Source organism: Tupaia chinensis, unplaced genomic scaffold (genome assembly GCF_000334495.1).
Source record: "Tupaia chinensis unplaced genomic scaffold, TupChi_1.0 Scaffold147534_1, whole genome shotgun sequence".
Classification (NCBI taxonomy): domain Eukaryota; kingdom Metazoa; phylum Chordata; class Mammalia; order Scandentia; family Tupaiidae; genus Tupaia; species Tupaia belangeri.
The window spans coordinates 517983-532400 of NW_006207386.1; the positions used below are offsets into that span (position 1 = coordinate 517983).

General features: G+C 39.4%; 1 protein-coding gene and 1 pseudogene across 1 annotated transcript in view; one reads left to right on the top strand and one right to left on the bottom strand.

Moving 5' to 3' along the window:
• The window catches only part of TOMM7 (translocase of outer mitochondrial membrane 7), an 11141-nt gene extending 2313 nt beyond the window's left edge, over window positions 1–8828 (top strand). The window contains exons 2-3 of the mRNA XM_006169840.3: window positions 1770–1818; window positions 8605–8828. Of these exons, the coding sequence (XP_006169902.1) occupies window positions 1770–1818; window positions 8605–8620 (65 nt within the window). The 3' untranslated portion in view covers window positions 8621–8828. The remainder of the gene's footprint in view (window positions 1–1769; window positions 1819–8604) is intronic.
• Window positions 4291–6211, bottom strand: LOC102495323 (peptidyl-prolyl cis-trans isomerase D-like; annotated as a pseudogene).
• Window positions 8829–14418: the final 5590 nt, after the last annotated feature.

Below are 14418 nucleotides of genomic sequence, written 5' to 3' on the forward strand. Positions count from 1 at the left end.
GGAAAGAGTTTAGGTTTTTTTAGCCTCAGCTCTGTCAGTTTGAACATTTCTAAAACCGAATTTCACATTTAAAAAATCTTAGGATTCTAATAGATTTTAGTGACTTTGAATAGGTATCAAGGGTTAAAGCAAAGAATTTTAAGAGTCTCCTTTTACAGGCTGCATCTCCTTCCAGTTCATTGCAACTCCCTTCTATCCCCTACCCTCAGCTTTTATTTAATAATAGAAGGGCTGTTTATACAGTGAGACCAGCTCTCCTTTTATCTAAGAATGGTTTAGGAGGCTTGATTATTCCCCTTCTTTCTGCACCCTTTTTTTGGAGTGGGGTCCTCTGAGCCTGCTCTTACTTTCTTTGACCCTGTGCTTTCTTTGCTGCTCTGTAGTCTTCCTCTTCCTTTCTCGTTTCCACCCCCCTTTTTTTTTTCTTTTTTTAGAGGGTTTTGCTATAGGGCGTGGGCGTTCACCAGATAGAGAGACAGAAAGCAAGAAATCACCCCCCAGGGGGGATGGCCGTGCCGCAATCCCTTCTCCGTTCTCCTCTCGGGATCTGGGGCACGCACGCACACACACCCGGCATGAATTTTAAGCTACCGGGTCCGGGATGTGAACCACAGTCGACTATGTGGGAGTCCAGCAACAGCCGTTACGCTAACTGCTGATGCCTCTCTTTTCCCCTTTTTTGAAATTCCTTTTCTACTGCTAGAAAGCTAAAGCTGGTTCCCGCAATCTAAGTTCCGAGGGCTTTTTGTTTCAATAATAGATGATGTTTTCCTTTTCCACACTAGAGTTTATTTATTTATTTTTATGCACATTGGCTATATTCTTTTCCTGAAACTACTGTTCTGATGATTTTACCTTAACATCCATCTCAGATTATTTTAAATTGATCTTAAGGCTATCTTTCCTGTACTTCCTTGTTTATCATCTTTTTCTTCATACTTATGTAAAATTTAATTTTAGCTCTCCCTAAAACTTGCAGTTGTAGGTCATATTTCATGTGAGATTTAGATTCAAACACAACTTTTAGGGCTTCAGGGAGTGTAGTTCCACAAAATATGACAGTGATGTAATGATAAAGACTCTGGATATTAACCAGCAGAAGATATACTCAATTTTATTTCTAAAATTTTGTTTACTTTTAATAAACCTTTCTGCTCTTTGTATGCTTTTATCTGGTTTGATTTGGGAGTTGTAATCATCACATTTCTGTGTAATGACTAATGAAAGGTAAAGCATGGTAATGGCTACTGGGCTGATTGTGATTAAGATAACTTGTCTTTCCTACTGATTAGTCCTGGGCATAATTTCATACTCTGGTGATGATTAGAGATTGTTCTGTATGTAGTACAGGTGAATCTAGGCAGTGCTGGCAGATTTGGGTATGATTCTAGCTACCCTAGGTTGGATTAAAAAGAAAAAAGTCTTGGGACCATCAAGTGTCATGGTGATTAGGGTACTGGACTCCCACATGGCTAACTGTGGTTCAAGTTCCAAACCGGGAGACTTGAAAATCACACTGAGCGTGTGTGCATGCGTGCCCAAGAACCTGACAGAAGAATGGAGAAGGGATTGTAGTGCGGCCATCCCCCATGGTGGTGGTTTCTCACTTTCCCTCTCTCTCTGTCTTCCTCTTTCTCCATTGAATACATGTACCCTATACCAAAACTCTTAAAAAAAAAAAAAAAAGAAAGAAAGAAAGAAATTCTTGATTGTAAATCTTTCATCTGCTGGGGTTTTAATTAGTATTTTTTTTCTCTTCTTCACTTCAGGATTTAAGAGAGGTGCAGATCCTGGGATGCCAGAACCAACTGTTTTGAGGTACTATTCTTACCAATAAATGTTCCAGGGCAAATGTTCTTGTAGTACTGAATCTTTGGAAAGCAAAGAATAGTAGAGGTAGGCATTGAAATGGAGCTTTCCTAGTCAGGATAGTTTTGGGCTACTGGAAAATTCAGCAGCTTGTCGACCAGTCTAGCTTGTGTTGATGAGGTAAGCACTTTTTCTCCCTTTCCTAATTTTTATATACTCTGCTCTGTTATTACCATAATAAAACATATTTTAAGAGAAAGAATTAATTTATCCTACTACTTTAAAAGGTGAATGATTTTTGATTTCCTATATTTGCATCTTATCCATATTCAGATGACTATAACCTTTCATATTATTCTAATAAGCCTACATAAGATTTTTGTTTTCTTTCTTAAAGTTAGAGTTGATATCTTACAAATTTTTTTGATGTATATTACATAGGTTTTTAAATTTTTCAGTATTTTACACAAGAATAAAACTTTTAATTTTTTTTTTTCTTTTTACTAGAGGGTTAAAAAGAGAGGGAAAGTGAGAGAGCACTCTCCATGAAGATGGTCAAGCCTCAATGCCTTTGCCATTTCTCCTTTTTGGATTTTGGATATGTGTATATACACACCTGGCATGTTTTTCAAGCCACCAGGTCTGGGTCTTTAACTGCACAGATGGCCATGTAGGAATTTACTCCTTAACCATCATGCTTCTGGATGGTCCATATTAGTATATTTTTATACACATAACTTTTACAGATTTTTATTTCTTAGATTTTTTTTTTAATTATAGTATACATGAGTGTACATGTGAGGGTGGAGAGAGAGAGAGAGAGATGAGATGAGCATCCTGTCCAGGTTCAGGTTATGCCCTGATTCCCATCTTCATGTCCTCCAGCCCATTGGATCTTAGGTACTTGTGGTATGCCTGTCATGCCTGTCATGTTTCAGCCTGATTGGCCAGGGATTCAACCCACAGTTGTGTGGGATCTGGCTTCTTTTGAGCAGCACATATTACTGTTGTATCACAGAGCTAACCCTACTTATTTTCTTGTGATAAATTCATAAGTGAGATTCATAAGTTAAATAGAATGAACATTTATGGCTCTGAAAATGCATTGTCAAATTTTTTCTCAGAAACAACATTGCGGGACCAGCAGTTAGCGTAATGGCTATGTCACTGGACTCCCACATAGTCGACCACGGTTCGAATCCCGGACCCAATAGCTTAAAACTCAATGCTGGGCACGTGTGCGTGCGTGCCCAAGATCCTGAGAGGAGAATGGAGAAGAAGGGATTGTGCCATGGCCATCCCTCCTGGGGAGTGATTTCTCGCTTTCTGTCTATCCGTCTCTGTCTGGCGAGCTCAAAAAAAAAGAAAAAGAAACAATCTTGCTGATAACACTTGTGAAATCTTCATATATATATGAAAACTATGCATATACATGAGTACATAAAAAGATGAAGATAGACTCTTGAATAGGCAGTATTGCTCTAGGGGAAGGACTGATAATCATGGCACTGTGATGACCATGACTACTGCATGTTGGTATATGAGATTTCACTTTGATCCTCTGTCTCAAAGTCACCTCTTCCCCCCCCCCCCACTCCCACCCTGTAGGGTATGTTCACTCCTTGTAGAAAGACAGAGAGAGGGAAAGTAAGAAATTATCCCCCAAGGGGAATGGCCAGGCAGAATCCCTTCTCCATTCTTCTCGGGATTTTTGGGCATGCACATGCGTAAACCTGGAGTGATTTTTCAAGCTCCCAGGTCTAGGACTTGAACCATGGTCAGCCATGTGGGAGTCAAGCACCTTAACCACCACACCACTGCTGGCTCCATCACAGGTGCTGCTTGATTACCTTAAGACTTTTTTTTTTTTTAAAGGTTTTTTTCATAGGGCATGTGCATTCTCCAGAGAGAGGTGAAATGACAAATCACCTTTCTTGGGGGGTGGCCACACCACAGTGTGGCCACAGAAGGCACCACAGTGTCTTCTCCATTCTCCTGTTGGGATTTGAGCATGTAGGTGGCAAGAGACAGAGACAGAAAGTGAGAAATCACCCTTCAAGGGGGATGGCCATGCCGTAATCCCTTTTCCTCCATTCTCCTCTCAAGATTTTGGGCACGCACACATACGCGCCCAGCGTGAGTTTAAGCCACCAGGTCTGGGATTCAAACTGCAGTCAACTACATGGGAGTTCAGTGACATAACCATTATACCAACTGCTGGTCCCACATTTAATCTTATATGATTTTTAGATTGAACCTGCACACTGGAAAATAGCATTTTTTGTGTGTGTGTGCCTTAGGTGATCTAGATCTCAGAGGTTAGGATAGGAGGTATCCTTTTATTATGCCTTTTTTTTTTTTTAAATTGCCAGATGGCAAATGAGCTTGCCATAGAGAGGGGGAGGGAGAAAGCACCCACCCAAAGGTGCATGGTTATGCCACAAATCATTTTCCTCCATTTATCACATAAGATTTTCAGCATGCACACCCATGTCCTGCTGCTTTTTTTTTTTAATGTTGTAACACTTTTTATTAAGAGCAAACTCATCCTGATAGAGAACTGAAAGTCAAAGGACATTAGGGATTGTATATAATAGACAAAAACTGACATTTTCTTTTTGCCATTATACAATCAGTGCATAGTATTTAAGCAAAATTGAGTCCTTATTAAGCAAACATTTTTACATTCATTGTGTTCTCTTTATCTTTCTGTGCCTTTATCTTTTGTTTGACTTTTCATCAATTCTGCTTGGATAGCTTTATCTTCTGGTGTTATGTCCTGACTTTTCTTCAGGTCAGCCAGTGCTTGATCAGATTCATTTCATCCTTGCCATACTTGAGTTCTGTGGTACTGTGCTTTAGCATTTGGTGGGTCTGTTTCAAGAGGCTCCAAAGAACTGTCGATTGCTACATGCCAATTTGTCATCTTCAGTTTACAATCAGCAATATTTAGTGCACTGCTTAAAGCTATAGGCTGCTGCTTGGATCTGTCTGCTTTCTCAATAGTGGACATTGAGCCTTCCACACACGTCTTAAAACTTTGGCATATTTTTCAATGGCCATCTCTGACTTCTGGGATTTGAAAAACATTTCCAATATTTTTAAAGTCTTCTGTGGTTAATAAAATTTTGTCTGTCTTTTAAATCTATGTGCATCCTCAAGGAGATCAGGATGACTCTCTTCAGAGCTATCTTTCAAGAGTATTCCCCATTCATCCCCTTCCTTCAGTTCTTCACATTCAGCAATAACTCAGAATTTGGCAGGTATTTTGTGTTTCATTTCCACATTTTCCATTATCCTTGCCACATCCATCCCTTTAATTACTTGACCGAACACATTTCCCATCCAGATGAGGAGTTGGCACTGTTGTGTTAAGAAAAAGAGCCATTTGTACTGCAGCCTGCATTTATTGTGTTTGATAAGCTCTCCCAATCATACTTATAGAAATTTTCATCTTCAGGTTTTTTTTGTTTTTTTTTGTTTGTTTGTTTTTAATAATTTGCTATAGAGTGCGTATGCTCGCCAGAGAGACACAAAGAAAGAGAAAGTGAAAAAACACCCCCATGGGGGATGATCATGCTATAATCCCTTCTTCACTCTTCTTTTGGGATTTTAGACACACATGCACACACACACCTGGCTTGTTTTTTCAAGCTTTTGGGTCCAGACTTAATCCATGTAGTCAGCCATTTAGGATCCAGCTGCCTTAACCTCCACACCACCTGCTGACCCTCATCTTTAAATTTTTCACCTTAAATACTTTGTCCACCTGCCCTATTCTGGTTTGAGAAGTCTTTACCCTGAATCATAAAATATCTTAGTAATTCTATAGAAAGGGCATCCTTTGAAATGGAGAGGTTTTCCAGTCATGGGTCCAAAGCCACCTTCTTTACACAATGCATGAAAATATGTTTTAATTTGGGGTACAATATCTGCAAATAATTCTAAGGAAATTTGACTAACTCTAACTAACTTGCTAATGTCTACATCCAGGAAGGCTCGGGTTGCTGGGGTTGGCAGAATTTGCTTCGGGGGAAGGTTGTGACATCTCCATTCACAAATGCATGTGGAAACCCAACCTGCATATTGCGGCTGTTGACAGCTCAGCCTCTTCAACGCCTCTCTCTGCAGCCAGCTTTGTTGGCCACCTGGGGTGTTCACTGGGGCCAGGATTCACACTGTGATAGGCCATGTGGGATCTGGCTCCCTGTACACAGTACTTAACTTCTGCACCACTGTGCTGACCCCATGCTGCTTTTTTTGGCTTCATTTGTCCTATTAAGACTTGACCTTTCAGAGTTGGAGAAGATGAAGTAACTATCCTGCCTTGCTTTTTTATTTGCTTTTTCACTTGCTTCTTTATTTCTTCACTTTATTGTTGCAGTGTTCCTCTCCTTTCTTGTGTGGCCTTTTTTTTTTTTTTTTTTTTTTTTTTCTAAGAGATTTTTGTTATAGGACATGTGTGCTTGCCTGAGAGAAAATGAGACAGAAAGCAAGAAATCAACTCCCGGGGGGATGGCCTTGTTGCAGTCATTTCTCCATTCTTTTCTCAGGATCTTGAGCGCAAACACACACACACACACACACACACACACACACACACACACACACAAGCTCGGTGTAAGTTTTAAGCCTCTAGGTTTGGGACTTGATCCACAGTCGACTACTTGGGAGTCCAGCAATGTCACCATTATGCCGTCTGCTGGTCCCTTGTGCTGACTCTTAATCTTTTCCATCGTTCAAAGCATCTTCTGATTTCCTTCTGGGGATATTTGTGTTTTAGGAAGGACTTGATTGAATACCTGTAAATAGTTATCCAGTTATGTAATTTTATACACTGTGCTGCCTGTGCTTGAGGACACTGACTACAGAGGTCTTCCTGGACTGCCTAGTCCATACACTGAAAAGAACAGAATTTTATTTGCTATGATTTTTAATAATATAAAATTTATTGTTTATTAATATAAAGTCTATTGTTCCCATGTAAATTTATTATTTACACAGTACTTATTATATGATTTACTGGTTTGTTTCCCTTGCCAAGTTGTTGGGTTCTTTGGTATTAGGACCTTGTTTATCTTAGTATATTCTTTCATCTGGGGTGGCTCAGTGTACATGGTTAGTAAATAATGGTTGACATGACTTCCTTATTCAAATGCAATAATTTAATGAGTAAGGGGCTATATCTTAGTAAAGCATTATTTAGGCAAAATATATGAATTCTGAAGTTAACCAAGATAAATCATTATTGCCATTATCTGTATAAAACTAAGGAAGATTTTCTTTATTTTTATATCTTAACATGCAAAAAGTACTTGAAGCTTAATGGGAGATATTAATACAGCTTTGAAAATTGGAAATTGTACTAGCCGGTGGCATGATGGTTAACGCAGCTGGGTCTGACATAGCCGACTGTATAGTTCCAGTCCAAAACCTGGCAACCTGAAAAACATGCTTGGGCGCCTTTGTGTGCCATGCCCAAAATCCTGAGAGGAGAATAGAGAAGGGATTGCAATGCAACCACACACACCTTCCAGTGTTTTCTCACTCTCTCTCTCTATCCTGTGAACACACATGCTCTATAGCAAAATTTAAAGAAAAAAGAAAATTGGAAGTAGATATATTGTTTATCCTTAGGGAAAACACTATTTAAAAAAATAAAGTTTACAGAGCATCAAATTGTAGTTTTATAGTACATCTTTTTTTCTTAAGAATTATTTACTTAATTTTATTTTTCAATATTTTTTAATTTTCCCAGAAAGAGAGAGAGAGTGAAAGCAAGAAAGCAAGCCACCAGGTCTGGGACCTCAACTATGGTCAACCTTGTGGGAGTCCATTGCCCCAACCACTACACCACCTGCCAGCCCGTAATGGATCTTTTTGAATTGCCAGAGAGCATGTGCACGCTGTAGGGTTGGAGGAATACTACCCAATTAGGAGTGGTCATGCTACAATACTTTCTTTGTTTTTCTGTCTTGTCAGGATTTTGGACATACCCACACATGTGCCTAGTATATTTTTCAGGCTTCCAGGGCCAGGATTCAAACCACAGTTGGTGATGTGGGATCTGGCTCCCTTAACCACTATGCTATAGTGCCGACCCTATGCATATTTATTCAACTGGTTTAGAAGGCACATTTTTAATTCTCAGGATTTAGAAAGGAAAATTCTCTCTCCTTTTCTCCTTTCCAGATCCTGTTGCTTAGGACAAATGATTTGGGAGTTGGGGCTCCTTAGTGGCTGGAATGTTTGGGGAAAAAATTAGTTTAGGTGAACATAAGGGCTCATTGCTTCTAGGAATATAATGGCTAAGAGTGCTTGGATTACATCCCACTACCTACTTTAGATATGTAACCAGCTCAAAGTCAGTTTCTATATCTTTAATATAGGGATCATAACTGGGACTTGTGAACTTTCTGCCCAGTATCTAACCCATAGAACTCATTCAATAAATGTTATTTTAGATTGATGATGTTGCATCTAATAATGATACAGCTTTATAGGTTTATCCATCCTTATAGCTAATGAAAATCATCATTTATTGTTTTATTACCCTTTTTTTACATATCAACTTCATTTTTCTTTTTGTTTATAAAAGAATTGCACTGAAAAATAAATAAAATGTATTTTGTTAAATATGTATTCGATTTTTTTTGCATAGTGAAATTGATCCTTGTAATAACTTGTATTTCATAGGTGAACACAAACATAAATGTATACAATCTTCTAGTTCTTAACCTATGTTTTGTTGTTTTTTGGGGTTTAATTCATTTTTCCTCTTCACTAACATTTTAGCTTACTTTGGGGATAGAGGACTATTTGGTCATCTGGACCGGAAGCAATCAGTGGACAGGAACACATGGAAAGTGCTCTGGCTGGGATAAGAAATGCAACAGCGTTCAGATGGTCACCACGTGGATGCTGCAGGGCTCTTCACAGATGCATCTGGGGCAGAGTAGAACCTCTGCTGACTTATTTATGTAGAATGTATCAAAATAAATATTTTCTCAACAGTGTTATGTCTTGGGTCTTTTTTGAATTGGAAGAACTAAAGAATCTCAGAGAAAAGTTAATAACCCTTTTGGTAGCTTTTCAAAAAAGGGAACATATATACCTATATGCTAACTTAAATTTTTTTTTTTTTTTAATTTCCAAGTCTGTTACTGCCCATTTACTGCCATAACAAATGGATTACAGTTTCCCTTCTTAGTGTAACTCCCTATGGGATGTTCGGAGGTAGTAAGAGTAGAGACAGTTCTTAGTTTGTGATAAACTGAGGCATTGCCCCCTCCATTTCATTGAAGTAAAGTTCTGGCTATAAGAAATAGGGGTCCTGGTGGCTCTGTTGTTAGGGGTGGGGATAACATTGGGGAATTATGTCTCTATTTGTAGGTTAAATATGAGTCTTAAGATTTTCCTCTGGTGGTAGGAAACCAGAGCTGAATAGACAAGAACCTATGGAGAGCTGCATGGATTAGTAGCACATTTCTATTTTCTAGTAGAAACAAGGCAATCAATTGCAAACTGAGGTTGTTGGGAAAATCGTGATGGATTTTTGCATAGAAAAACAAAACTATATTATGACTTTCCTGACAATCTAATAGTTTCCAGTTCTCTAAATAAATAAAATTAAACCAAATAATTATTTTTTAAAAAGGGGGAGGTGGCTGATAGGTGGTGTGGTGGTTAAGGGCACTGGTCTCCCACATGGCTGACCACGGTTCAAGTCCTAGACCTGGTGGCTTGTTTTCTTACTTTCTGTCTTTCTCAGTCCATCTCTGGTCAAGTTTTAATTAACTGATTTTTTAAAAAATAGTTTTCCGTTCTAGATTCTTGTTTCCTGGAAACTTCACCTATATTTGAATCTTTTTTTATTTAGTTTTTTTATTCCTATAACTAGACAGCTCTGTTTACTTAGTTTTGAGAGCTATAATTAAATGTGGAAAAGTAGAACCTGAAACAAGATAGGACATAGTTTGGGAAGAGCACTGTGGGTTGAATGTTTTAAACACCCAGTGTTTTAAGTAGAGAATGATCATGAATGTAATCCCTCTCAGGTGTTGAGAACTATAACCAGAAAGTTCTTTGTTTCTTCTAACATAAAAGCCTTTTTGCTATTTAAGCTTGTTTCCTCAAGTTTGCCATAGAGACATGAAAGCCTACTGTGGAGGCTTATTGCATAAGGGAATTTTAAAGTGGAAATCTTAAGAGCTAGCTGCCAGCAAACCGTTTTTGGTAAATACTTAATGTAATTGCTTTGACAACATAGTGATCTGGGCACGTCTGATTTTGCTAAGAACTGAGTATTTCTAAAATTCCATAGAATTGGTTAAGTTTGTGGTTCACCCAAATCCTTTTTGCTAACTACAGTGTCAGTGAATATTTTTTACTTAGTATTATGGTATATATCATTCTTCACTTTCTCAGTCAAGATTTCTAGAAATTGAGAAAGTAAATATGTGGCAGTTTTCTATTTTCATAGAAGAGTAATGTGGGTAGTAAACCTATCTGACTTTGTGTTTTTTTAGGGGTTACCTTGTAACAGTCTATAAAAAAAATCCAAGGGTCACAGATGGCCTCATGGCCATCTGTGGTTTGAGTCCTGGACCAGGTGGCTTGAAACTCATACTGGGCACATGTGCATGCCTGTCCAATGTCCCAGGAGGAGAAGGGACTATGGCAGGACCTTCCCTCCTACCCCTAGGAGTGATTTCTCACTTTCCCTTTCCTCAGTGAGTGCACATGCCCCAAGGCAAAAAAACTTATTTTGGGAGAGGATTTTGATATAGGGTGGGTGCACTTGCCAGAAAGCAGAGAGACAGAAAGCGAGAAATCATCCCCTGGGGGATGGACACGCTACAATCCCTTCCTCATTCTCCTCTCAGGATCATGGACATGCACCTGCGCCCAGTGTGAGTTTAAGCCACTGGGTCCAGGACTCAAACTGCGGTCAACTACTTGAGAATCCAGCACATAACCATTACACCAACTGCTGGTCCCCAAAAAACTCTTAAAAAAATAATAATCCAAAAGATTTTAAAGAAAGTAATCCAGAATTTAGTAAGAGGGGGAGCAGTTCCCTGATCTCACTTCTGAGGATGCTAAGGTACAGTTTAAGCACTTATTGAGGCAGTGAGTAGAAGCTGAGACTAGCATACAATTTAATCTGTGTGTTAAAATTTGTGAATAGTTTAGCTCCTAAGTTTTACTGAATTGTAGTTTTGAGGGCAGTCCAGTTCATCTCAATAAGCATTGGTCTTGATTCTGTGCTAGACACTGGAGAGTCATTATTTCTGACCTTGATTAGCCTAAGGAAAAAGGGTTGATAAGGCCTGGTTTGAGTTCTGGCCCTGCTACTTAGTGCCTAGAACCCTGGGAGAGATGTCACTTAATGTTTAGGTGTCTACAGAAAATAGGGACAGTAATACTTGCCCCACGGTGTTATTTCCTAAACTGGTGGTTTTCATAGCTGGCCCCAGACTAGCATTTCCTGGAATCATGATAGAAATACACATTTTCAAGCCCCATTCAGACCTGAAACTGGTGGTAAGACCCAGCAATGTGAGTCTTTCATTTCTTCAACCATTATGTAAGTTAAATGTAATGTTTTGAAAAAATTATAAATTTATCTGCAAAATTCAAAATGATACAAAAAGATCTTTGCATCCTTTAGTTTCTCCCAGTGGTAACATACTACAAAACCATGGCACAACATCAGAAAGTTGACAGTGATGCAGTCAAGACAACATCCATCACAAGGATTGTGTGGCCCTTTTATAGCCAACCCTTCTCCCTGCATACCACCCCTAGTTTGCACCTCTGGCAGCTACTAATGTTTTTCCTTTTTATAATTTTTTCATTTCATAAAAGTTATTTAAATAGAATCAAGTAAGTAACCTTTGGGGGTTGACCTTTTTTCACTTGGCATAGTTTTCAATACATTCATCCAGGTAGTATTAATCAATAGTTCATTCCTCTCTACTGCCTCATAGTATTGCATGGTATGGATGTAAATGGAAGATGTTTTGGTTCCCAGTTTTTAGCTGTTAGGGATAAAGCTGCTGTGAGCATTTGTGTACAGGTCTTTTTGTAATCAGATCATGCCAACACAGGCAGAGTCAAAGAGCTGTCTCATGTCTAAGCAAGGCTTGGGTGAGAAAACTTGCTGGCAAGGACCAAAACTGTGAGCTCAGACTTTCAAACTGTGTTTGCTATATTTCTCTGCCATGGGCTTTATTGCCGTTACGGTACCCTGGTACCCCATAAGGGCAAAATAACGTCCCCAGCCTTACTGTAACTTTTACAGTAAAATCAACCAATAATCCTAAAAAGAATTTGGACTCCTAAAAGCGGCAGCGAGCTGGGATTGAGACTCACTCCATCTGCCTGGAAAATAACAAAGAATGCTGAAGCTCCTCTCAGAGCAGTCAAGCTGCTCACAAGACCACATTCCTTTCCCATGTAGACATTAGACTCACCTGCTTAGCTGTGGATTACCCCAAAGATAATATAGATGTTCCACTTTAGTATATATTAACCATGTTTTTACTTAACCAAATAAGATTCCTGTTTAGGCCTCCGGCCAGAGACTAAAATTACCAAGTGGGCCTGGGACTGAAGTTATCAAGCTTGCTGAAAACCCCCACACCCAAAAGACTCTACCCAGTAATCAAGATCTAAGAAGACAAATGGAGTCTCTCGCCCAAAGGATTGTGGCTGTTTATACCTAATCTAACAGAACAGACACCGTGTTTTATGATTATGTTTTGAATACCCTATTTTTCACCCTGAGGACTGTAACTGTTTATACCAAATCGAACAGAACAGACACCATGTTTTATGATTATGTTTTGAATACCCTATTTTTCTCCCCGGGGATTGTAACTGTTTTTACCTGGTCAAACAGAACAAACATCATATTTTATTGTCATGTTTTGTTTGTTTTTGTTTTTGTTTTTTTTTGGAGAGGTTTTCACTATAGGGTGTGTGTGCTCGCCAGACAGAGAGAGACATAGAGACAGAAAGCAAGAAATCACCCCCCAGGGGGGATGGTCACGCCACAATCCCTTCTCCTCCATTCTCCTCTGGGATCTTGGGCCCCCCCCGCCCGCTTCTGTAAAACATCCCTCAATAAATACGTATGTTTGATAGCCACTGACACTGCAGTCCTGAGCTTGCTCTGGCTGTAGTCGGATGAGAACATGCTGAAGGGCATCGAGTTCTCTGCCTGAATTTCTGCCCACCCGTGTCACCTTCCTGTGTACAAGCTTCAACCCACCCTGGCTGGAGCAGGCCTCCGGCATTGCAGCATGATCATCCCTCATGGGGGGAGTGGGAGAAGGTTGGTTGCTCTCTCTCTCCAGCTAACGCATACACCCCCTGGCAAATAAAAGAACAAAATCTTTTTGAGGTTGACATGAACTGTGTAGGAAGTTAAACTGATGGTCTCCTTTTCTGTAAGGAGCAAAGATATTAAAACGTAGATAATAAATGAGTTTTTACTCAAAACTGATGGAAAAAAAAAGAAAGTCACTGCAGCACTTTGTCCTCTTTCCTCCTGCATCAAAGATAGCTCAGAGGAGGTAGTAAGGCTAAAGGAATGGAAATGGGGAGGAGAAAGATGGAAACTGGGAGCAAGAAAACTTAGACTTATTTCTATAAAATAGGGAGAGACCTGTGAAAGGTTAACATCTCCTCGATGTTCCCTAATGCCTACTTAAGATGAGGCCACAGAATATAACTGTTAGGAAGGAACCTTAGAGAACCAAACTTTGCCCCAGAAGGGTTTTCCCAGAGAGCTAAACTGAAGCCCCCCCCACCCCATACCAGCCGGGAAGAAGTTGCTATTCCTGTGCTATGCAGAGACCACGAACTGCAGGTTTTCCTTTCTCCTCTTTAGTTAATGGCAATTTTAATGTTTCAATCTTGTTCCCACTATACTTTTAATGTTGGGAAATTTGGGAGCAGCTAACTTGTCTTTAAGTTTTTAGATTACTGGACTATTAGGAACTCTGGATCCATGGGAGGTGCACATTTCCTAGAATTCCTGAACTATGGCCTGTATGCCGGATCTGGATGAGACTTGAGAATTATATTCCTAGGAGAGGGCTCATTGTGTTCTATTTATACAAGTGTAAATGAATATTTCATAGGCAAAGAAGTAGACATGGCAGAGAATGCTAATTGTCTAACAAATCCATTTTCTGTTGTTCTCTCAAAGTGTCCCATTAGTTGATCATGTCGCAGCCAAGCTAAAAGGCACCCATACTCTTTTACACTTTGGTGTGGCTCTATTACCAATATCTGATAATTGAGATGTAAGCAGAAGTGTGTGGTATGTCTCTGAGGTTTCCCAAAAAGGAATTATATCTCTTGGAATAGATGTGAATGACTGGTTCACAGCTATCTTGTACCATGAGGGGAAAGGCCATGCTCTAGGAATGGAGTGGTGATAATGCTGTTAGGGGTCCAAGTCTCCAAAGACTCTATTGAGAACTTCTTTGCTTTTACCTTTACTGATTCATTATCAAATTTTCTGGTCTTTCTAAACAGATGTAATATGGTTTCTTACAAGATATTTTAAAAATATAAACACAGGTTCTTGTTCTC